Source organism: Ambystoma mexicanum, chromosome 2p, assembly GCF_040938575.1.
Source record: "Ambystoma mexicanum isolate Mex_15411 chromosome 2p, UKY_AmexF1_1, whole genome shotgun sequence".
Classification (NCBI taxonomy): Eukaryota; Metazoa; Chordata; class Amphibia; order Caudata; family Ambystomatidae; genus Ambystoma; species Ambystoma mexicanum.
The window spans coordinates 951,304,306-951,330,704 of record NC_090923.1 but is presented as its reverse complement, the minus strand read 5'-3'; the positions used below and the strand labels follow the sequence as shown (position 1 = coordinate 951,330,704).

Sequence of the window (26,399 nt, the reverse complement as noted above, 5' to 3'; positions counted from 1 at the left end):
GCCTTACAAGAAGGACAAAACCTAAATGGAGTCCTCTCCATAGCTGAGGAAATGGAAAGTGACGAAGAGACCCAGGGAACAAAGAGAGGAAAGGGAAAGGCATTCTCAGATAAGAAAATGTCCACCCCGACCCCACTCTTCGTACTGTGTGGGCTGGCCAAAAGGCCCGGCCACATGGTCGGCAGCGCCGAACGTAACACTTTCCATCGAAGATCCGTGGAACCGTCTTCAGGCGAAGGGATGGTAGGGTGATATCTATAACTTAATATATATACGACCAAAGGGCGAAGAAGACTATAGCAATTTCTCTGGATGAGCTTTGTATAAGGCGACCAGTATGCTGGGCGGAAAAAATCAATTTGAGTGACCTTGACACGTGAGGGATTTTGGGTACACACAACGTCACGTTAGGGATAGTGTTAGAGGCACGCCCATGTAAACGTCCCCTTTCGATTCTCGAAAGACAAGATGCAATACTCCGCTGTGACCACTGGATGTCAGACTATATGCACAGCAGGCGATTCTAAGCAGATTAACAAGCATCAGAAATACAGTTTGTAGGTGAAAGTGAAACTGTTTGTTCTTTTACAGAGGATTCCCGGCCTGCGGGGAATATTCATGAGCATGTGAATCCATGCCATACCTCATGCTGGAGAAGTTTACTCACTTGTAAATTAGTTAGTTGGTAACTTTAAACTCAGAGTGAATAGTTACAAAAAGTTATTACTTACCTTAGATATGTTCTGCCATTCTGAAAAGTATAGGATTTACTTGAATAAGCTGTGTGCGTTCTTAAATAAGTATTTTCAAAGTCTTACTTTCCGTCATTCTAACCAGGTAGAGAAAAGGTTAACTTACTCACCTGAGAATTGGGTCCCTCTCTTCCCGTAAGTAATGCTGTTGGTTTCACTATTATTTCTGTTAGGATAATTGTACGAGTATCCCCAGCTGGCTCTCTAAACATCACACCCCAACCTGCTCCAGCAACCAGAACTAAGCCATATACAAGCTCACGCTAAGTCTGAGTATACTTCTCAGCCTTACCGCACCTACTCTATGCACAATGTCTGCTCCTATTGCTGGCACCACTGCATCCAACCATAGCAGACACTTACAACCCAACGCCCAAACCTCACCATGGAGACATACTCTTAACTTATCCATAGCCACAAGACTGCCTTCATCAGCGGCACACCCACTACTTTCTTACCACAACTTGACAGAACAGCCCCCAAACTCTACTTCACCCATTCCCTCCATCACCTCGCCACTAAGACCCATCCAATGGATCAAACTATATGCCTCCAGACCCTCGCCTAACCAATCCTGCCCCACTAAAATTAGAAACTCCAGACTTGGATATAGACTCCCTAGAGTCAACCATTCTCCATCTAAGAGCACCAACAAACCTCTCTGAAACTACACCCACTTGCCCAAAGCAAGCAAATATGTCTAGCAAGACTGCTTCACCATGTAATAATATCCTGACAACTAAACCAGTTCCCAAGGGCATAACCTCCCTCAAAGGAGGACTCATTAATGCTAGATCCCCAACAGCCCATACCCTTGACATCTGCAACCTCATAACTTCATATGACTTAGAATTCCTAACCATTACAGAAATCTGGCTCCAGACCACTTCTGGCCCCCTGCTCTCACTTGCCATCCCGGACAGTTACAGCATTATCAGGCAAGGTAGAACGTCCGCAAAAGGTTCATCACTAAAACAGCGTTAGGTCTGAGACACATCCCTAACCAAACATTCCCCTCTGGAGAACTCCTTTCTATCAAGATACCTATGTCACCCACACAAACTATACCTACTCACCTTATGTACAGGCCACCAGGTCTGCTATCCTCATTTGAGGAAGACACAATCCTACTCCTCACAGCCTCCTCCAAGCCAGGATCTCCAGTGATATTTTTTGGACTGGTGTCTACTTGTATTTAAATAAACCCTTTATTTTTACAATACATAGTGTGTCAGTGTTTCTTTGGACCATAGGTGTACTACAATGTCATTGTACTGATTCTACAGCCATCTCTCCCTCCTAAAATAAGCCTGGCTGCTCTGTCTACGCTACCTTGAACTCAGGTGCTACAGCCTTATACTAAGAGTGGAGTCTTGTACTGCCTCAGTTGAATATGCCCTTAGTTGGACTTCAGAAAAACTGTCCCAACACCCAGCAAACAAAAATAATGGTGATCAGTGTCCAAAAACAGCATCACAAATTCACTTAACATATGTATGGAATGAATCTTGAAGTAGTAAACCAATAGGTCAGCACTTACTTGTCAAACAGTTGCATAGGTTCCCCCATGAATAACTATATAACTACTATAACATACAGTAAATTCAGACTAATTAAAAACTAATAAAAAACATAACTGCCCATGGAGGTTATTCCATTGCAGGAAGGATAAAGATATATAAAATGAGCATTGTACCAGCTATCCTTTATGGCTTAGAAGCACTTGCTTGCCATTGTACACATTGGCTTAAAACACTGAAGGGTAAATTGTGGATAATGGCTCTGGGTTTGCAGTACTTCGACTAGAGCTGGGCCTTGTCTTGCGTAAAACAGTTTTACAAATTAGGCTTAGTCTCTTGCTATATAAAATCTTGTCTGCAGAGACACCTGCTCTTTTACTTCTATGTGGGGCCACTATTTAAATCTCTGCCACTGCAGGACAAGGTATGTAGATATGCATCAAAATGTATAGCTTTCCATGCTAGCATTGATTTGACCATGGATACAACATGGACTCCCTCCATCATCAAGATGGATCTGACCTCAAAGGCGACACAGTGGGATCGTATTATATGTTGCTCAAAAGAAAGAACTATTAGAATACAGTCAACACGGGCTGCTGTTTGTGCAGCCATTCAGCTATTTTATACAAATGGAGGACTCACCGTTACGTAGATTTATAATGGTATTGTGACTAAATCCGTTGCGATCCGTTGCGATCCCTCATGGTTTTGGACCCCAGACTTCATATCGTGAGTGAACAGCGTATGTGCAAACTATCAGAGTAAAACAAGGAACCTTCGGACACAATGTGATGTGGTCGATAAAGACTTTTGTTTTAGAATTTTGGATGTTCCTTTTCAAAATATTGCTAGCCATCAGTTCTGGTTGTCCATTTTTGCTGCAAACTCTGGAGTGTTGCTGAATGCGGTACATGAATTATGGAACCATGCTCCAGGAAGGTATGCAAACGTTAGGCTACCCAGAGTGGAAATGTATAAATGCAAATGGGATTTTAATGTGTTTGACTTAGTATGATTTATCTAACTTCCACTTGACTGTATAAATTAATACTTAACTGATTTTCTATGCACAATTTCCTGGACACAAATGTATTATCGAACTGTATATATTTTATATTTAAGGATATTGACATGTTTTTAACTATTTGAGCATTCAAGGGTCATCAGAAACCTTAGTTCATACCCCAATACAAGTTAAGAAAAAGCTCTTTATAAAAGATTGGTGTAATACTATTGAAAAAACAAAAGCTATAAAATATACTAAAGTCTTTCAATAATGGATAAAGCCTTAGGAAATTTCCCACGCTACTTACGAAAATTCCCCAATGCATATTGGAGGACACAATTCATATGTTTCAGATTGAATCCGATTCCTACGGGGAAAATTGTTTACGTTCTAATTCTGGTATATTAACAAACTATTGCTTGTTTTGTAAGAAATTAGATTGCATTCAATCCTTAAATCATATGCTTATTGTGAGACACCTCAAGGTGTCTCACCTGATAGTGCCCGGGGATCTTTCATCCAGGTGGCCAGGACACAGCCATCACTATTGTATTATCTATTTCTAACGCGCCAAAGCCCGTAGGCATCAGGGCGCGGAGAAAAGTCTCGAGGGCGCACTGCATTGTAATCCCAGAGGTTGGAATAGTTTTAATCTTATGAGCACAGTTTTCATGTTTTTTTAAAAACCAGATAGGTTTGTTTCACACGGTAGATCTATTGGCAATTTGTTCCAGGTGATAGCTGCTTTCACAGGATATGAACATTCTTTCCCCTTAACTCTAAGAGATTTAGGAAGTTACAGTCTTCATAGTGTCCTTCGATTTAGAGCTCCTGATTGATGTTTACACGTTAATGCATGTTTTAAGATAACTAGGTGCATTGCTAAACAGACATTTATGTGTCAAAACATTGATTTTAAACTCCACTCTTGCTTCCACAGGAAGCCAGTGGAGATCTCTCCTGTGTTGTTAGATATGCTCATATTTCGACACACCTCTCACTACTCTCACAGCATCATTTTGTAGAATTTGTAGTCTCTTGATGCAACCTTTACTTGCTCCACCAAATATTGTGTTACAGTAATCTAGTCTTGATAAGACTAGTGGTTTTACCAGTGTCTCACAGTTTGCTGCAGACACAAATGGTTTTAACAGGCGCATTTGCCTGAGATAATAGTGCACGTTCTTAGAGACAGTAGCAACTTGGGTGTCTGCCCTGAGTGATGCCTCAATGTTAACCCCCAAAGTTTTTACTTTGTTGACTACTTTGATTTTATGGTGATCGATATGTAGTTTTGGTAGGCTATTCCTACTTTTCCTATTATTTTGTCAGGGCCTAAAATAAGGAGTTCCGTCTTCTGACTGATCAGGTAGAGACCGTTATTTATCATTCATAAACAAATACTTTCATATGCGGATGTGATCATCTCTGAGTCTTTTTAATAATTTCCACTTAGTCTAAACCAGAGGTCTTCAAACTGTGGGGCGCAGCCCCCGAGGGGGGTGAGGCCGCATCCCGGGGGGGGGGGGGGGGCGTGAGAGCCCAGCATGAAATATAAAAAATAAAATAAAAAAAATGATTTCTTTATTTTTTGTATGGAGGAAATGGTCCGGGCAGCTCACATGGTCAGACTGGACCATAAAATGGCCTTCGGCACCAATTAAAAAGTGGGCAGCAGTTGCAAAGGGATATTCAGTCTTTTAGTCACAGACTGTTTGAATAGTACCCAAGGGGGTGTTTTTTGTTCAAATGTAAACAAATTGTGATATGTAAAGAATATTTATTCAGCAACAAACGTCAAAACTACTAGCTGCACAGTGAAGTAACTCCTCAAACTGGCCCACATTGGCCAAGAAATTGGCCCATTTTGACTGGCCTACACTAGCATTTTGCATTTCTGGTATGGTCATCGCCCTATTGCCTTATAGGCCAGTCCAAGCCTAGCGGCTCATCCATAATGGGTGAGGGGGCATCCACCCACTGGCCCCCTCACCCATTATGGAGGAGCCGAGGAGCCAGCCCAGTGAAACACTAAGCACTCCCTCAGCTGCTTTTTCCAGCTGAGGGAGTGCTCCTGGGCTGGCTGAACTGTCAAAGGGAAACACTGTTTGCCTTTGACAGTTCAGTTCCCCAGCCGCACATGATCACTAAGCCATGCAACGCTGGGGGTGTTTTGCTTCGCCAGCCTTGCATAGCTCATTGGAAATGCTGGCTGGGGCACTGCATGTATGTTTGTATGTGCGAGGGGGTGCTCCTGAGCCGCCTCACACATACGGGCAGAGCAACCTGGAGCGGGGCATTTTAGCAACCACGCGCAGGCCCCTGCAGAAGGTAAGTTTATGGCGATTTATTTTTTATTTAAATATGTGTATGAATGCGTGTATGCTTGTGTTATGGGACTGTGGTGTGAGCAGGATGGGCGGGAGCACTGGGATAGTGGTGGGAGAGCCCAGGGTCTATACTGGGAGTAGGGTGCCATGACGGCGAGCAAAAGTCCATAGCCATTTCTACATACTGGTCATCTGGCACTTTTGGGGGGCCTGGCCTGCCCAAATTTTGCACAGGGGGGCCAGGCCAAAAAAGTTTGAAGACCACTGGTCTAAACAGAAGCCGAGTATCATCAGCATAATTAGTAAAGTATAGTCCCCTGGACTCCAATAGGTCACACAGGGATCGGCAAAAACATTAAACAAAGGGGGAGACAGGCAAGCTCCCTGTGGTACTCCACATATGATCTGTTCTGAACCAGAGGATACATTTTGTAAGGTAATAATGGATTTCCTGTTGCTTAGAAATGATTTGAACCACTTTACTGAGTCAGAGGAACAATTTCCATTTTCCTGTATACATTTTAAAGTTTTTCTCGTGATCCACAGGATCAAACGCCGCCGAAAGATCTAAAAGCATCAACAGACCAGTTTTGCCTTCATCCACTACCTCAGCATTTCTGATTATAGATCCACCATGGCGGTTTCAGTCCTGTGTGCAGTCCTAAATCCAGACTGCCGTTGATGTAAGATATTGGATTTCTCGATATGTTCCTGGAACTGATTAGCTGCAATCTTATCCACCATTTTCAATAAGAATTGTGTGTTAGTGATGGGTCTATAATTGGAAAATATTGTGGGATCAAGATTGGGTTTCTTTAGCAGAGGAGTAACTGACACTTTTCAACAAATGTGACAAATCGCTGTGTACAAAAAGGAAGCATTTATAAAAACGGGTTAAAAACGGCGCAAAAATATCAAGACGTAAAACAATCTTGGAAGGTAAAATGTCCACATGACAGGTCATAGGAGGCATCTTCTTTAACAATTTGACCAAGGAATCCCTAGTGATAGGTTCGAAGGAAAAAGGATTATTGGTAGAAGTTTTGGTGATAAGATTTTGGGCCTCACCAACGTTATATGTCTTTTTTGCATTAGCTATTTGTACTTTGTCTGCAAAGGCTTTTTGTACTGCTTCACAGTCTGCATTACTTGGATTGAATTGTTGCCCTTGAGCTTTTGGTTTTTCTAAAGATTTCTGTCAGTATCGTGCCTCACCTTCTTTGGCTTGGCGTCCTTTTAGGGTGTCGCCTTCTTAGAGGTCACGGGCGAAGAAATAAAGCCTTTGACTCCATGTCGCCACCGTGCCAACCCAGTATATAAATCTGGGTGGCACGGGGGCCACACAGAGAGCTGGGTCTCCTGGAAAAAAAACCTCCAGGGGGCAAAAACCTTGTAGTCACTCGAAAGTCCTGTTCACCGTTGTCGGTGCGTTGAACAAGAATCTGATGTTGAGCAGTGGTGTGGCGGATTGACAACTGGTGTAGAAGCAGAATCCTCAATATGCAGTAGAACTCAAATACCAACTAGCAGAACTGAGAGAGATGCAGTTTCCAGTTAGTAGGAGGAGTAGAAGCAAACACCAGGGAGAAGAGAAGAGAAGAGATAGACGAGCAAGGTAGGTACGTACCAGCAGAGGAAGTACAGAGTGCGCCGAGTCGTGGAAACCAGCATGAAAGGTACCAAGGAGAACCGGGAGAGAGTGTGAACACAGTGTAGAGAGCGAGGAGTGCCGGCGCTGCATGGACCCAAAGGTACGGCAGCAGGAACCAAGCACAAGAGAAGAACAGAAAGCAAGCAACTTAACAGACAGTAAGGTAGCAAACTAGCGTACCGCAACTCACAAAGCATTGCTTAACTGTTCGTGTCATGGTTAAATGCTGGGCGGCTTCTTCCGGTTTCTACATGAACGTGATGACGTTCGCGCACTGGCTTTGGTGACTGCAGCCATCTTGGTATGGGTCGTCCGTCTCCAGCGTTGCCATAGTGATGTGTACGGCAATAATCTCCATGTACGCGGCGACCAGCGCGGGATGTAACAATTTCACAATCTCAAACAGTTTTTTGGATCATTGATAGAGTTAGAGATTTGGGCTTCATAAAAGCCTTTTTTAGCTTGAACAGTTTGTAGTCGATAACTTTTTTTTATGAGTTTCCATTTCTCTTTGTCTATCAGCGATTTGGTTTTCATCCATACACGTTCCGCTCTTCTCTTGTTTCACAGAGGTAATTTGTGGTGTATACCATTTTTGGTTATTTTCTTTCGTTCTAACTTTCTTCACATTTAACGGTGCTACTTGGTCAATAAGTTTGCATAAGTTTTCAGTATATTTAGAAGCTAACAAGGTAGGTCTATCCTGGTCTGATATAGAGGCCATTAACTCATTTGAGAGTTTCTTAAAGTTCCTACTTGTGACTGTTTGTATTTTGTTCGGTTTCTGAGGTTCCTTAAGAGGAAGCATCAGTACAAACGTTATCGTGTAGAGGTCTGACCAGACACAGGGATTTATACTAACCAATTGTGTGCTCAAGTTTCTTACTGCAATTCAGTCAAGCATGATGCCTTGATTATGTGTGGGTTCTTTATTAAGAATGGTGAAGTCATGGCGATGCAATAATTGCTCTAGCTCTGTTGCTCCAGGATCTTTGGAATTGCCCAGCCATTTATTAAAATCTCCTAATATGATGGAATGGCTATTTGGGGTATTAAGTTTAGACAAAAGGCCTGATATTTCCTCCAAAAACAACAGTAATTCATCTGGAGGATGATAAACCAAAATAAAATTAATACAGTCATTAGGAGTGCTTGTAACTTTGAACAGCATAATTTCACAACCTGAGCATGATATAGGTATTTGATAGAAATGTACTTCTTGTTTGGCAATTATTGTCACCCCCTCTCCCAGACCCTTTTCTCTATGCTGAGCATAGAATCCGTAATGTTCTGGGGTGGGTAAGTCAATATTTGGGCCACTTGAGTCCTTTAGCCATGTCTCAGTAATACACATTACATCGATTTGCTTGTCCTGGATGTAATCTGCTACTTTGATAGCATGTTTCTCGAGTGATCTAGTATTTAACAGACATAGCTTAAGGATTTCATTATCCCTAATTTGTATTTGAAGTACCATGGGCAAGTCCAGCATATTAGCCGTTGAGAGGTGGTTAGGAGGACCGTCCATCTGTGGGCTCCTTAAAGAGGCTTCAGTAAAAACCACGTTATAAGCGTGTCAAAACCTAATTCTAAGCTACTCTGTGCCAAAACAATCACTTACTTAGTAGAACTGCGGACTTACAAAAGCAAATCCCGTGGGTCTACTTGTAGTGAATGCATGTTCCAGCGCGGACTAGAGCAGATTGGTGCCTCGAAGACGCGCCCGCGCTGACGTGCCTAACAGGAAATGAAATCGAGTACCTAGGACTACAAAACCACTGGGGTTTGTAGTTCCAAACTAACAACGATGCAAGAACATTTCAAACGGCGGCGTTTCAAATAAAATCAAATTAGAATATTAGCATTCTAACTGGCCTAGTAAAACATACCCTTCTCTATAAATTTATCACAGTATTTCAAAGATAAAAGGCTTTCCTTTTTAAAAATCAGTAATAACTTCTAAAACAGGTTAAAAGCTAATCTGTGCAAGTATAAAATACAATGTTGCTTCCCAAGCAATTCTAGCACGAGGTTGGCCCCAGCTGTTTCTTAAATACAGACTCGCTGTGGGTGGACCAGTGAGGGAGGATCACCTGGAAGGGGGGATTTCAGGGAGTGGAAGTTGGACACTGAAGGGCGAGGCGCCGTATCCCCTTCCTTAAAACACCCTTTCCCCCCAACCTACCAGGTAGGATACCTGGAAACTCAACCCCCCCAAACATGTCCCAACACAAGGGTCGGGCAGAGTCAGGAAATTACTGATAATTACACACACTTGACTTCCATCATACTTCTGCACACGGATATAAGGCCGAGCACAAAAGCACACTCTGAGCAAGGCCAAACGCACGAGGTAGCAGCTATTCCGAGATGGCAGTTTAAACCGAGGAGCAAGGCGGCGAGATCAGAGAGGACGACAAGGAGGGAATTACCCATGCCCTTTTCAACCCAGAACCGAGTCTTTCAAGAAGCCTCAAGGAAAAGAAACCTAAGACCGGGAATTGCAGCTGACGAACGGTGAAGCATGTGTGTTACGCTCACCTAGTCTCTGCGGAGGCGTTGGGGCACAGTTGCAGCCCTCCCTAGCATTAGATCACCCCCTTCTGGTTTCGTCCCCTGCAGATCAGCTACGGGCGGCGACATCGGTGGCACTGCTCCTACGTGGATATGGGAAAATGTGAATTCGCCGATTGGTGACTGTGGTATCTGCCAACCCCTTCATCCCAAAGTGTGATTTCTGTGGGTACGTACCGGCCCATAATGCTCACCTGGTAAGTGTGAATGATGAGCTCTCCGTCCTGCTACTTCCGGCAGTGGCGCTTGTTGATGGAATCTAGTTCCTTCACTGATTCCTGAGTAATAGTCCAGTCCAGCTGCGACTAAGTTCCTCTTTCTGCTTTCTCTCAATGTCTCTTGTCTTTACCCTCTTTCTTCTCCCTTACAATGTCTTGATGTTATTGCTCTCAATGTTGTTTTTCACGGAATAACGTTCCTTTCTGTTTGCTCCCAAATAGGTGAAAATACGGTCTAACAATGGCTGTGGAGGCACAGAATGCAGCTGAGCGGAAGATGGATGCGACCGCGATGTCCAGCAGCAGGTGGGTAATGACTTTAGGGAAGGCGCAAGGTTTTAGTGGCAACGCGCCCTTAACGTAACGTCTGTTATGTGTCTAACTTTGTCTTTTGCCTTTCTTTTGCAGGTGCTGTGAGTTCGGATGGTGTGCGTCCTGCCGCGGTGCCTAGATGATTCCGTCTGCGGTCCGAGATGTTTGCAGGTGAGCTGCGGTGTAAGGAAGAAGCGTACAGGTAAGAGCAGGATCCTCCAGATGGTAAGTTCTGATGAAGATGGCAGGATCTCTCCGGGTAAGGTGAATCCCAGGCGACGATGAACGTTACACTGCACAGAGGTGCAGAATAACGCGAAGGGTGTGTCTTGGGGTTGGGCTGGCTTTTATAGCTGAACTCTGAAGGCCACGCCCCTTAGCATAGTCCTGCATGCCACACCCTGCCACTCCTAGAAGTTGCATGTGCAGATGCAGATGAAGACCACACCCAGACTAGTTGCACACAAATGAGTTCTTTAGAGTATTCATGCCCATAATAAAAGAGTTCCTGTTCCATTCCAAGCACTTCTGCCCATAATATAAAATGTCTTGTTTAAGTTCTTCCATGAGCCTGGCGTCAAGGGCGCCAGGACTGCGTCCAACCACGCCCCCCCATGTATAAACATCCCAAAGGGACGTGCATGAATCATGATGCCCTCTGGTCCCTCCACTTGATGATGCCGCTCCTGTGATCCTGGGCAAGTCGCCAAGACAGAATGTCAAAGGTACACAGGGCCCTTCCGCACTGATAGCTAGGGCGGGGAGAAGAAATTGCCACTGTGGTACCGTCCTTGACCCCGACAGCAAAGTAATGCCAACGAGTTCAGCACAACCGGTGAGTTGGAGAAACTGCTAGCAGACCGGACTGTGTTGTGCTCATGGTTGCAAGCTGCAACATTGTATGAAGAAAGAGAACTGATATACAATTGACTTGTGTAATCGAAATAGGTACCAGATACAGAGTGGTCTGGCGGCACGTTTGTCATCACTCGAAGGTCTCCGTTTGGTGATCCCCCCCCAGAGCAGGGAGGAATTATTGTACTGTGAAATTGAAGTGGTCCTTCAGCGGGTTATGTTGAATCCTGTGCACATTAAAAAGTTTTCGATTGTCTGTAAACTGAAATTGGTCTGAGCCGGGCTGAGGGGGACTAATTGTAGAAAAGGGGTCTGAGCCAGGAAGAGGGGGATCCTGGGGGAACAACACCTGAGAAGATTGTTGTGGCAAATGTGAACTCGACTGAGGGATACTTACAAATTGAAGATTGGTCTGAACCCGAATGAGGGAGGCTAATGGTGAAGGAAGGATCGGAGCCCGGCTGAGGTGGATCCTGGGTGAAGAGTAAATCACCCTACGTGAGTATTGAGAAAGGAACTTTTCTTTATTGTTTATGGGACTTCAGGTCTTCTAAGTCAAGAGACTTTGCACTAAAGAAACTTGGGCACAGAAGGCCCTGATGTTGGTGAAAGGAACTGTGATCTTGTGCAGGAGAAGCTCAGGAGTGTGCTGTGCTCAAGTGGCCCGCCTTGTTGCATCCTAGAAATGGTATCCAGTAATTTTTTCGAAATACAAACAATACAAATCTATTGAATACTTCCTATCGAAAAGCCTTTCTTTCGAATAGTCATTTCTTTGAAAATAATTTGATAATGATATGAATGTTTTTACACATGTGAAAAAAATCAAGGTAGGCTTGTTTATTTTTAACATGTTTGTTCTTTATTACAAATAATTTCTTTATTTCAAATACTTTTGTAATTTATTTTAGTTTTAACATTTTTATGAAATCTTCTTAACTGTGTTTAATATTTAATTATATATTTAACTTGGTAACATATGTTTGCATTTTATAATCTAAAGGTAGTCTACGGTAACTGTAATTGTTTAATTTATTTCACCGGTAGATGGCGCCCTTGTATTATTTTTGCTTATGTCCATTTGTATGTTAATGTTGTTTAACGTACAACGTACGACATGTACGTAATGCGTACGTGGACACCAACTTTTCACCAAGTTCTTTACTTCGCATCGGTTTGGTCATCTGGAGCTTTCTCCTTTTTTTAGATTTTTTTTTCCTTCAGATTGCATTGTTCTCTTTTGGTACTGGAACTTGGATTGGTTTTTGGATTTATTTTATGGTCGGATCGTGCGTTCCCTTTTATTTTAACAAAATTGGCTTTTTTTCAGCAGATTACAGCCTCTTCCTTGGATTTGGGATTCTGCATCGTGGATTGGATTATGTTTTGTTACTTGGCTGAATCTTGGATTGTTTTTGCAAAACTGGAAGGATTTCGGTTTTTCTTTTGGATGTTGGATTCTACTTCTTGGATCGGATTCTGTATTTTTACATGGATTGTTTTCTTGTTTGCAATTTTTTTTATTTTTTTGCATTTTGGATTTTTTGGGGGATTCCTTGGATTGGATTATTCTGCCGAAACTGGACTTTTTTGGCGAGTATTTCCTTGTGTGTGTGTGTTTTTTTTTTTTACATTTCAGGTTATATGCCAGTGCTTCTAAATCGCTAATAGCATCCATTGTTTCAAATCTGTTTACTATAGTTAGTACACGTTCCTCATAATCTCTGTACTTTTTCTTTTTTGTATGGGTATGTTCTAGCAAAATGGTTTGTGCTATTTTAAATTCTTGGGCCGATTGCTCCATCTTTAAGTGCTTTAAAAAATGCCAGAGGGTTGGGTTGCTTGTGTTGAATTGTTTATTTATCCTGTTGTGCCACCCCTCTAGCATGTTGTTTGTTCTTGCTCTTTCTTCTTTGACTGCTAGGTAGCAGTTCCATATTGAAATTGCATATCTTGCACGTCTCCGTGTTCCATTGCGTGTCAGTTGCCCTACAGTTGCTTTCGATGTAGTCCAGTAAATCTGTAAAATGCTCTTCATTTACTTTGTAGTAGTCTGTGTGAATTAATTTTTCTGAATATTCAACCTCCTTTACAAAAGCCCATGCAAATAATTGCTTAATGCCGTGTTGTAATTCGCTGTTTTCGATATATTTGGATTGGAGGCCTAGTTTTTGAATTCTTCGCCAAACGGCCTGGCTGAAGTGGAAAAAACATCCCTGGATGTTTGTGTCTGTGTATACTGACAAATGCTTTGATTTGTCCGTGTTCGAAGTCCATCACCATGGTTGTAGGCTTCTTATCCGGAATTGCTTCTTTGAGTTTCCCAAATGTAGATCTGTATATTTCTTCCGTTTTATTTGGCATTCATATATATACACTAGAGGTATTAGTGTCTGATTTATCGTGCCGTGCACACTATAAAACTGCGCAAACGGGTGAGGACATGCTTTAAACGTGGCATCACCATGCCACACTTTCGAATTTCCAAGGTGTGATAAGTTATCTTTTGTTGTATATATTAGTATCTTTTCGTTTTTTATTTCTATTGTTGTGAAGTGAAACTGTTCACCCTTGTCAGTTGTTTTAAATATTGCTGGAATTTCCATTTCTTCATATGTTCGCGATGCCATCGGCAGATTTTCCTTCAGTTGTTTGTTTCTTTTTATGCGACACTGGATTAGTTTGGTTTCCGGCATCTGAGCCGCAACATGCAATGGGATTTTGTCACATGTAGGACCTATTACCGATCCACTTGCCTCATTCGGGTTTTCATCAGCTGTTTTTTGTCTCTCATTTAGTGTCTTTTTGATTAGTATAGCTGTTCTGTCGGGCATGTGATTATGCTCCCCGCTGATTTTTATGTTCTCTCCCTCAGTAATCGCTCTTCCCATACATTTTGTCTTGTGGTATTCTGTACACTTCCAGTATGTTCTTTCTTTTCGTTCCATTTCACGAGTGTAGGTGTAGCCTCTATATATTAACTGGTTTCCTCCCATCTGCAACTTGACATACTCGATCGTGTCAGCCATCTTGTATCTGAAAAATGGAAAATGATGGTCAATTTTTGTCGCATGTACTATTTATAGGTCACACATTTCCTTTTGCCATTCTTTTTTTGACATTATTCATTACTATTACCGTTTTTTTTCTGTCACGCAGTATTACTTTTTTCTTAGTAGTTGTCTTCCTTTTCCGTTTCTGTCACACACTGTCCATTTGTCTTCAACCGTCAGCTGTGTGTCACTGCTTACATAAGGTTCTTTCCTCGTGGTCTGTTCTTGTTTTAACCCTTAGTTGATCGGTATTTCAATTATTATGTGGTTTTGGTAGTCTGAATACTTTGTGTGTTCGTGGAGGAGGGTTTGAGGGTTGGGGTGGTGGCAGGGGGACCCCCCCACCATAACGTACAAATTTCCTGGGAAAATTAACAATGTCACTTTGTACCCGGTCCAATTACTTACTACGTACGATGCTTTGGTTTCGATGGAATAACGTTTTGCATTTTTCCTATCTGCTGTTGATGCTTTGACTTTAGATGCTTTTTTTCTGATACTTTTGTTTGCCGAAGCTTTATTTTCGATACTTTCACTATAAACGCTAGAAACGTGGGGACTTTTTTTTAACATTAGCCCACACTATTTTGTAGCATAGCGGTAAGGATTGGCAATAGTTTCTTTTTTCTCAATTTTACTAAATGTATAAGGCATTTAGATTAATACTGTGTATTTGTAATAAGTATTCTTTCATGTATGTTCTAAGGATTTGAATTCACTTATAATGTGCATGGTGTCTTTTGTAAGGTTTACTTTCATAAAACAATTCAAAATAAATATAAAAAAAAAGACAAATCTGCTAGTACAGTCTTTCGGCAGCAATATCTGCAGCAGGTAATACAACCTGCTTATCTTCCACTAAAAATCCAGCAGAACTGACCGTTGGAACAAGGTTTCCCCTATATGCAACATCACTCACAGGGGCTGGCTTCTGCTAGCTCACCAATCCAGTTAGGGGATTTAAAACAGATGTTTTAGCAGCCAGCCAAGCAGATTAGTGTCAAAAATTGCCAAACATCCAGGTCCACCCCACAGGAGATGCATTGGCTTGTCACAGGTCAGTAACTGATTGTTTGACCAGTATGGTTTCAATGTGACAACCAAAGTTGATTGTGTTGTCACTTTATGTTTAAATGTTGCGATGTGCTGGACTTTAAGCCAGATGCGTATTCAGTTCCGAAGAACTGTATAAGAAGAGGGGTCTATGCTGCAGGAGAACATATGCTGAAAAACAGTGCAACCGAGGACTGCATTGATCTTCCTAAGCTAGTAATTTAGGTCTCAAACTCCTAATAGTAAAGACCTGAACAAAGTAAAGTGTGTTGAGTGGAAGTGAAGAGGTGGCATACATAATGGATTTCCACCATGAGTACCCATGTAATCCATCTGGTCTGTAAACAATTTAACATCAGCTTTCCCCATCTGTATTAAGGACCACACCAGCACAAAATCACATAGGACCAAGCTGGCGATATGATGTCACAGCAACACTTTGCTAGTCTTTCATTGGGCATTTAATATGCCTGGTTAATGTAAAATGGGAGAGTTATACACCAGAAAATAAAGTGAAAACAAAGGTACTCTAGGAATAAAACACAATGAAAAAATTATAGGAAATGTGGTCCAGTAATCTTGGATTGATGCCCCATCTATTACAGAGTACACACCTGTTGGAGCAGCCGGATCCTCATGGCTCGATCTGTGGACGAGAACATTTTCACAATTACAGGAATAATTTTCTGCTGGTATTCTTCAGCATTGAGGAACTTCCCCACCTATAGCGGAATAAATAGGAGACAGACAAGAGGTGAAAAATCAAACAGCTGCATGTCTGACCACTTGAGAGGAAATTAAATGGAAGAAGGCAAACTCAGCATTATTATAGCAACATTAAGGAATCTAAACACATAATCCCAAACTAAGATCCCCAATTGCAGGAAAATAGACCCAAGAAAGCAGTCTTCACAGCTACATCTATTGTAGGGGCAGGAAACATATTGTGTAAAAGTTTTCTTCACAAAGCACCAACTTGGATGCAGAGATCCTTAACAGATAAAGGATCACTTCATGTTGCCTTCAGTCTGAGCTACTGTACGGCCATTTCAAAAATGAGCTTGTTGTCAACACAATCCACCCGTATAGCATCTTGAGCTTGCGGCAATATGTCATTATTGGCTTCTGACAGCTTCACAAAATAACCTTTTTTTTATAGCTTTCAAAATACAGCAATATTTTGACTTGCGGCCACATTAGAATGGTGTGTTTAGGGTAAAAGTATGGATTAAACCAGACTCTCTCGTCTAATGAAGAACATGTGTGTAACAAAACTAACCTTGAAAAGAGGGGTAAGGATGACCGCACCAGCACTACCAAACTCGAAAGCTGTCAGCAGCTGAGGGAGGATCTTGTGCCGACAGAAATCCTCTGGAAATGAGTCGAGGTTGTCACTAAGATGCTGGAAGAATTTTTGCCGTTCTGCTGGCTCTTTAATCTAAACGAGAATGAGAAGAAAAGATAAAAGCATCAAAATGCTGCAATTTAAAACAAAGGCATGGGTTCTTTTATGGAGACTTATCAGACCTGTGGTGGGGCATCTGAAACCATCTTTCCTAATGGTAATTAGACCAGATCTCCCCCCCCCCCCAGGCTTCACTCTGGGGGAAGAAGGAAGGCTGATGGTGAGATTAGTCCCAATAGACACGTCAAGAGAATATGTTACACTGGTGCAGTGAACAATATAGTCTCTTTATTACATGGTGTTAGGGCATAATTAATTTCTTGGAGTTCTTTTGCTTAACATGGAGGGTTCACTTCTCTTTTTGCTTGATTTCTTGGTGTTTACCAGCCCTTTTTCTCCAAGCCAGGCTTAATCTAAAGCCAGAAAGAGCATTGCTCCGTTTATGTGCTGTGAGTCCATATGGCATCTGTTAAGGTGGTTTTTACACCACCCTCTGTTAAGGATGCTTCAACCACTCTAAGCAATGACAACCTCAGGTAGGTATTGTCACACAACAACTTCTTTACACATATATACATTCACTATTGGGGATGGTGGGGGTTCTCCAACAGAACACCAACACTATCTTTAGAAACAATGTTGAAATAGTTCACAAAGTCAAGGACAACACTGTAAATAGATGTGTGTGGTACAGCAAGTGAGAAATAATGCAAAAAGTAATAAAAAAACTAAACGGTTGTCCTCTGGTCGTCAGCGGCCTGCATTTCTTCATAGTGATCTTGGCTCCGACAATGATCTTTCAAATGACTGCAAGAGTCCTCCTTTTATCCAGTATTTGGTCTAGAGTCGGCCCCAATCCCACCAATGGTAAGGAGGATCTGCACCAAACCGGCAGGGGCTGTCCAATCACAGTCTTTGGCCAACACATCAACACAGCAACAGACACTGTATCTTGGATGTGGAATGTGTCCAGACAGACCCAGTCACCACATTCGGCCACACACACACACACACAGACTGCCACTTTGTCAGGAAAAGCAGGAGTTTTGCCTGGAAAAGCAGTGGATTTGCATATAAGGCAATTCCCAGACCAAGAGGGCAGAAAGAAGGCCAAGAAATCTTGTAGCAGAGCCATTTTAGAGCATATACATCTCTAAGAGACGTTATGCAGTGAAATGCAAAAGTGCATGAGTAAAACTTTTTCAAAAAAGCACGGTAGGAAGATATTCACTGCCACCAGCCCATCCAGACACTTTGTGACTGCAACAAACACATTGCAAAAGTAAAGTTGCAAGGATACAAAGTATCTAACAGCACTTCACTGTAAGGTGATGTGTGCAGCTTCAAACATACAAGAATTCTAATCTCCCAGTACTGATACTCTTAGGGACTGAACAGTTTCCCCATAACATTTTTTTGTAAAAAGCAAGGAAATTAAAGCTGTAGGCATTACTTAACTTCAAAAAGTCTGGCCAGGGAGACAAAAAGATGGGGTGTCCCATTGAAATCTATCCAAGGAAAGTTGCAAAAAGAAAATCTTTAACAGAAGCCACACCTCTGTGTAGGTAAACTGGTGAGATTAATGAGGCTCAGGTAAGGGTAGTAGGCCGACACAGAGGTACAATTAGTCCACACACAACTTTAGAAAATACACTACTCCAATGTACTGAAAAAAAGACCTTTAATAAAGTAGCCTATATAAAGCTATCAGTTCAATCAAGCACAAACAGTATTAAAAAGATATCAGCATATTATATTATGGCAGTACAACAAGCATTAATGCAGAGACACAATATATTATAGGCAGAGCGAGAGAACTACTGTAAACCCTAGCCAAAGGCTTACAATAATTAGTGGAACATTTTAGCAACAGTTACCGGATACATACCATTAAAATGGATTTCTAGAATCTGGCCTGTACGACAGATTTTAGGAGAGCCCCCCTAGCTATAGTGAACTCTGAGGAGGTTAGCCAAAACCCAATTAAGGTATACATGGAGAGCAGTCAAGGCTATTCTCAGGAGAGTGTGGTTGTGTCCAGGGTATTCAATGAGTCCACACAACATAATACACAATAATCAGACACTGTTTATTCTAGGCCTTGTACATGCTAAAAAATGAAACTAGCAAGGGATATTATCGCCCAATACACAATAAAAAAACATATATACATTCACCATAGGTTCTTAAAATGCATTCAAATGACTTAATCATCACATGACAGAAGTAAATTAATGCAGTAAAGATGGAACCAAACCACAAGTGAATTCTCCTAACTTCGGCAGTCCAATCCCTAAGAAGAATGGTGCTGTGTGCCCAAAAGTCACAGGAGCCACAATGCTTCTTGCCAGAATGTAGTCTCTGTAGGTAAGTATTAATGTTACTTGAGTGTGTGATAGTTCAAAGAAGATATTCAACGAGGTTACCAGCTAAGTAAATTGTGTTCTTATCCTTCCGAAAATACTACTGGAATGGAAGATTAGGATACAAATAGACTTCTTCCCAATGTTATCCTATGGCGGACAGGGGGGACAAATGCTTTGCATTTACTTACCCCTATGCAAACTTGAAATTGTCACCCATTTGATTAATTAGAAACACCCCCACATATTTTCATAATCTCCCATCTACCTACTCTTTTGGAATCCAGCTTTTTAGCCACTATTAGAGCTCTATAAACTCATCTTAATTTATCAGATATACCAGTAGTTGACCGAAGTAGTCCTAACACACCAACAACTGACGTATATGGAAATGTAATATCTAAAAATGTTACGTCAATGAGTTGGAGGACCTCTTCCCAAGACGTTTTAACCTTTTTACATGACCATAGCATATGTAAGGTCATCCCAATCTCATTTTTACAGGACCACCACATATTAGTGGGTAATAACTTACCCACATCCTCCATGGGGACCAGTATAAGTAATTGATCGTTCTCTGATGGGTATAATCCAAGGGAAGGTCTATTTTGTAACTGTTCGTACGCATAGATATGTGTTTCCACTCATTGTCAGTTTGGTTTAAATCAGTTTACCAGGCCTCTTTTCGTCATCTCAAAATGGGATTCGAATCTGACAGAATAAGAAGCTTGTAGATCTCAGAAGCTGATAATTGTGTAGCTCTAGTCAACTGTAGTAGCTCCTGAGGATTATGCATTTTTTCGTTTAGATCTGCAAATAAGGTTATAAAATGATATCCGAGCTGCGGATCACGCTGAATCGCACGAGAATGTAATTTGTATTTAAATGTTAGGAAATCAAAATCTAGGTATGTCCATTACAAACTTGTCTTATTTTCAATATTCCAGGTTCTTGCCATAACCTCCAGCAAATCATACAGTTATTATTTGTCAGTGCCTGGTTTTTCCAGAGGGATGAATCTTCACAAAGAATGTATTTCTCGCCTCGAAGCTGGTTACCATATTTCCATTCCTGTATTACATGCCTAACCATTAGTAGTGTGGTAGTAATCCAGAGTTTTCTGTCTATGTATAACCAACTATCCAGTGGGGGCCGGTGTACAGTGTCTCTTTCAATGTGAAAGAGAGTTTGTATTTTCTATTGACTCTACATTAAGCCAGTAATATAATGTATGCAAAGTATATGCTTTATGATACAATTTTAATTTAGGATATCCAAATCACCCCCATTTGAACAGGGGTTTTAATGATATTTTTGACAGACTCGTTGCCACTCGCCCCCACAAGAAATTGCTAAATTAGCTTTGCTGGAAGTAGAAATGGGAGCTGTGAAAAACCAGAGGGTGTTTCAGCGTCCAGACCCCATGGATTCCTTACTCAGGTGGCCAGGGCACGGCCATCACCTTTGGATCCAGAACCTGGGGGTGGACAAGTGCGGGAAGATCACTTGGGTGAGAAGTCCTAGGGGAGTGGGGGAGGAACACCCGATGGAGAGCCGTGGTGTCCCCCCTTTCCGTATACCCCTATGCCATCCTATTTCAGAGGACATTTCTACTTACCAATTCCCCCCCCTTCCTACACAAACACTGAGCAGAGGAACAGGAGATCTGAGACTGAAAAGAGTACCACCCATGCAATACCTTGGACATGTCCCACTAACAAGTTCAGGCACTCGACCTTAGTTACATACAGCTGGTACCTATTAACCCTCCCCACATGGTTAAAAGGTGGAACACAGACACTGAGCGAGGCGCCATGAGTGAAGGAGCAGTTCTTCCCAGAGAAAGGCAAAACAGCTGCAGGAATTGGAGGACCAAGGGGCCATGTGAATACAGATTCAAAGGCGAGTGAGAAAGCCATACTCTGTGCCGATCGTGAGGGTTCGTAAAAAAAGGGAAGAAAGGAAGTCCTTCTTTGAAGAGCTTTAAGGTAACCAGGCATCCTCCCGGGTGAAATGGCAAAGTTGGGGAGGAGTAGAGACAGATATGATACCAGCCTTGACTCCCGCGATCAAAGCAAAGCAGAAGGAAGCCAAGATATCACAACCAGGGAGTTAAAGAACACAGCAAAAGTCTGGTTTGTGAAACGAAGGAGTGAAACTGTAAGTTGAAAAAGTCGTGTGTGCCGAAAAATGCAAACAGAATGGAACTATTGCTTGGTAGCGTATCATAGAAGTTCAAAGTAGCAGAGTAGTCCAGTGAAGATGCGAATGCCCAATCGAAAGTCTCTGCGAAATGTACGACAGTATGACCAAGCCAGAATTGATCAAAAGAATATAAAAGCAGAATACATGAAATGTATAGTTTGACACCGGCGGAGGGAAACTTGAATTGTGAAACTAATAAACTTTGAGGTGTTGAAACTACAGGTACCAAGAGACATTGCGAAAAGGAAGAATCAATGTGAAAGTATGTGATTAAATTAGGGGTCGGAGTGGTCATGCAGAGGTAAAGTCAAATCCTTGCAGTCTCGTAAGCCTTTGACAGTGCAGCCCAGTTAAAGGTAACTCGAACCTGGCAAAGGGAAATCTTGAAAGCAATGTAAAGTAAAAGTTGGTTTGATCCCGCCAGAGGGGAACCTGGGTGAGAAAGAGTGAACTGCAATATTAATATTGGTTTGATCCGGGCTGAGGGAAACCTGTGTGAAGCTGAAATTTAGAAGACTGGAGCCCGGCAGAGGGGAGCCTTTTTGTGCATCGATTAAGAAATTGAAAGACCCGGACTTGGGTGAGGGAGACCCGAGGGGTTATATGTAATTTTATCGATAGAAATTACAGAGTGGTACATTTCACTGCAGTCAAAACACTGGAAAACTGTTTATTTTTATTTCCCCCCCCCCCCCGCTCCAAAGCCCTCTGATTTTTCACCCTATAACGACACCCCAACCCCATTCCGACCCATTTTAACCCTTTAACCCACTACCCTTTATATATTTATTTAATGGTTGCAGTGTTTTTCGGAGATATTGTCTGCAGTGAAATGTACCACTCTAATGTTTTAGATGAACTGACTGGGTACCACCGAAGAGGTCATAAGACTAGTGACTCTGCTTGAAAGGCCAAGAAGGCCCTGGTCGATGAAACAAAAGGCATCCTTGTGGCCGAAGCCAGAGTGTGTCGCCAGGTCCACGTGTACCACCTTACACCATGCTACAAAACGTGGGGGAAGGAAGTTTTGCTCAGCCATACTGACATTTCTTTTGAACACAGATTTTCTTTGTACATTATACATTGCCTCTACACATTTATTGTATTAGAGAAAGGGCAGGCATTAGGTTTATTAGTATAGGCCATTTTTATTTGACTAAAGACTGACTAGGACTGTATTATCTTTTGTTTGATGGTCGAGAACACTCATCTTAGTTATAGGGCAAGATAAGAGTTTTCAAATCCCCATTTGAACCAGTAATAAAGGTTTTAAATCTTGCAGCTCGTGTCAGTGTTTACTCGTGATACCATGACTCCCTTACAGAGCATACTGAATGTAAAGACTGGACGGGGTGTCTGTGGTACTACCCACTACATGGTTGAGGTAGAGACAGAGAGGTACCTCAGGCAAGGCTCTCAAATGGTAGTAGTGGACGACCAGCCAAGGCTGAGACAACTCAAGGGTGGTGATGTAGGCTGGTCATTAAGTACAGTGAATCGATGATAGCCCACAAAGGAATGGCTACACACTAGTTTAGGTGCTACCCAAGCTCTTTTATTAACTATCATAAAATTAGGTTTAGATGAATAAATGCAAATAAGACTCACTTTGTACTCCACACACTCTAGTTCAATAGTTAACCCAATATATACAGTAGTATGTGGTAATACAGTAATTCGTAGTTCAGCAATAATGTACCAATTGGTAGCAGTTATTAAAAAGCATTACAATTACTTAACACTGTTTAACACCATAGACATAACTGTAGAAATTCAGGTAATACTTTAGAACACAGGCAGAATACTTTTCAGAGTAAACATTCTGTGTGGAGATCCCCCCCCACCACCTAGGCAACCTACAATAAAAGCAAAGTTATACTTTTCTTTTGGGTTAATGCCCAGTCCTTAGGTGTTCATTAGTGGTCTGATTTTGTTTATAAAGATCCCACAGGAGAGTTGGCCAAGATGAATCTGAGACCCCTGGATGGACCCTGAGGGGAGAAGCACCTCTTCCTTGTCACAGTACCTTGGGTGCCTTGGAAGGCGAAGTGGTAGAGTCTCTCAGCTTTACTCGACAAAGCCCCTCTAGAATGGACCCCCCCTCCACTCTCCCTTGGAAGAAGACGTCACAGGGTTGGCGCTGTCAAGGGAACCAAGCAGTGGCGGAAAGACAGCAGTGAAGGTCCGTTAGGTAGATTTTCCTTTTTGAGTGAAACTCTCCCAGTTGTGTGTGTGTCCTAGCATTTTTGCTGGACTTGTGGGTTTTGGGACTGACTGTCCTGAGTGAGTGGGAAACTTTTTCCACACTCACTCATTCCTTTACTCCAACCATGGGAACCCTTTCTATCTCTTTAATACTTTTTAATGTAGGTACGCTTTCCCCCCCATCTTTTCTAGCATCCCATTTTATTATTGCAGCACTCCTTGAGCTTCCCTTTTTATTTTACCTGTGTAAACACATTACCAGGGCAGGGGGAGACGTTTTGTCCCACCTGTATTTTATTTTGCAAGATCAGCACACCCCACCTTAAGTGGAGTGCTGAAGGAAAACATTGCACCCTTTTCTCACTTTTCCAGTAACTTAGTTACTGTTCCAAGTTCATCTGACAAGATGGTAGCAGTGTACCTTTTTTGCACAACTTTTTGTGGACATTTGTAGCAGGCTTTGCTGCTGCGGTAAGGGACACAAGTGTCCCCTTTTCTGCTGGGGTGCCTGTTCATTGTCAGTAGGTGCCCTGGGTTGCAGTTAGTAGCACCTGGTAATACATTTCCATCCTGTTTGGGGTCTTTTTGGGGTGTTTTTATCTGTGTTTGAAGAGATTTCTACAAATCGTTTTTTTTCTGCTTGTTTAACTTCTAGCGAGGACTGCTTTGTGGGGTTTCTGTTCCTTTCTTCCCCCCCTCTCTCCTCCCATGTTGATAGCAATTGGCTGAGGGAGTAAGGGGTACCTGTCCATTGTAGTTTTCTCTGGCTTGCAGTTAGAAATCCATATAGGCATCCTGTACAGCAAGCACCTGGAAATAAGTTTGCAGCCTGTTTGGGGTCTTCTGGGGGTGTTTTTATCTGTGTTTTAAGTGGAATTTACAAATCGTTTTTCTGCTGGGGTGCCTGTCCATTGGCAGTAGTTTTCCATGGCTTGCAGTTAGTAATTCCATAGGCTTTAGCCTGCTTTTCACTCCCTCCGATTGGCCATGTCCTTGGTCACATGACCAGGAAACACCCTTCTTCACCAGCCCTCCCAGGGCAGTCATCGGCTAAGGACCAGAGGCAAAGGGCAGCTCCCTAAGCAGCAGCCCCACTCCGTGTTTGCCTGTGTTCGCCTGTGAAGCCTGCAGCCATCAACCAGCAGCAACTGACAAGGTAAGAGCAGTCTGGGTGGGGAATACAGAAATCACTGGATTCCGGAAAGCCCTACAACCCCTCTCAGCATCTAAACATAGCTTACCAAGGTCTGCTAGATAGTAAGTCATCGTCCTATCACTGCTGCACTCTAACCGTTCAGTACCATTTCATTAACTCTTGGGTCCCCATTTTAGGGGCTCTTCACAAATCTAGGAGTTTCAGCATTTTCTGTTGTGCCCCCATTTCCGACGTTTCTCCCTCTACCTCGCCATCTCTCTAATCTAGGTGTTTCTGCATGTACTGTTGTGCCCCCATTTCAGACGTTTCTCCCTCTACGTAGCTATCTCAAATCTAGGTGTTTCTGCATTTACTTTTGTGCCCCCATTTTAGGAATTTCTCCCTCTATCCAAGTAGCCCAAACCCACAGACGATTGTACATCACTCCCCCGTCCCTCCGGGCCCCTATCCCATTGCTCAGGTTCCCAATCTAGGGAGACCACAACTAACGAGACCAGTCAATTGCATTGGACCTAGAAAAATGACATTGAAGATGAACTCCATCCGAGTTTAGGGTATGTATACCTTGCACCACGTCTGTGGGCACAGGCCACAGGCAAGGCCGCCCATCCATGTACTTTGGAGTGCAGCTGTAGCTGTGCAGTTCCATTCTGGCGACTCGCATGGCCATCCACACTGGGGCCCCCCCGACGTGCCGTAACACCTCCGCCACTGGTGTGCAGCAACGACCTGCGAAAACCTTGGTCTGGCTGGGCACACATTGAGTCTCCCGCACTGGCACTCTGTCCTAAATCACCAAAAGCACCTGCCCACGTGCCTGACCTCCAGGCTGCTTGCTGGCCATTAGCTGGCCCATCTGGGTCCTAACTAGGCCAAACACACACATTCATCTTATAAATTATTCACGGTCTGTGGTCACTGGGAGCGTTCCAACCACAGGGCGCGTTGGGGCCATACAAATGGGAAAGGGGTGCTGTGAAAATGACGATTACAATACGATACAATAATCCAGCCTAGAAGGTAATAAGCAGGACTCCAAACCGTGTGCTGTCATGATGCCTACCTCCAAGGAGCCAGGTCCGACCCAGCAACCCCAGAGGCAGGCATCATTTCCTCCAGGGGAGTGCCAGCGGGCCCAAGCTGTGGCCCTTTGGACGCAGTCCTGGCGCCTTAGGCACCAGGCCCATGTTGGACCCCTGTCCTGGCGCCTTAGGCGCCAGGCTCATAAAGCTAGACATGTGTTCAAGTGTTTTAATGTGCACTTACCTGTTGCAGACCATGCTGCTACATCCAGGCCCTCTTGAGGCCTGAATGGAACTACTTTACCTGTGGGGCTACTTGCCACCCGGGTGTGGTCGGGGAAGGATACATACCTGATCGGTGGAAGGATACACACTTGGAACTTCTTCCAAAGCTATTTAAACCACACCCGATCAGCAACTCACGCTTCGCGTTGTTCTGCTCCTCGCAGCTGGACGCTCACCGTGTCAGCTCCTGCATCTGGACCTCAGCCACGCCTGTCAGTATCCTGGGTCACCTGCAAAGGGAGACAAGAGACCTTACCTGCTAAATCAGCACTACGGAGACATCACACCCACGATCCTGAAAAGGAAGACATCATTTTTAAAAGCATTTCGCTACGATCGCTGCAGCGCTGCATTTCACTCACCTATCCTGGACGCCTCCATCTTCAGCAGCGATCATCCGGATCCACAGCCACTTCCCAGAGCCTAGAGAG

General features: G+C 42.9%; 1 protein-coding gene across 3 annotated transcripts in view; it reads right to left on the bottom strand.

Moving 5' to 3' along the window:
* The window catches only part of SCYL1 (SCY1 like pseudokinase 1), an 846,426-nt gene that overhangs the window by 490,118 nt on the left and 329,909 nt on the right, over positions 1-26,399 (bottom strand). For all 3 annotated transcript variants that reach the window (XM_069644735.1, XM_069644736.1, XM_069644734.1), the window contains exons 7-8: positions 16,607-16,765; positions 15,942-16,049 (exon numbers count right to left, since the gene is read on the bottom strand). In XM_069644735.1, coding sequence (XP_069500836.1) covers positions 15,942-16,049; positions 16,607-16,765 — 267 coding nt within the window. The remainder of the gene's footprint in view (positions 1-15,941; positions 16,050-16,606; positions 16,766-26,399) is intronic.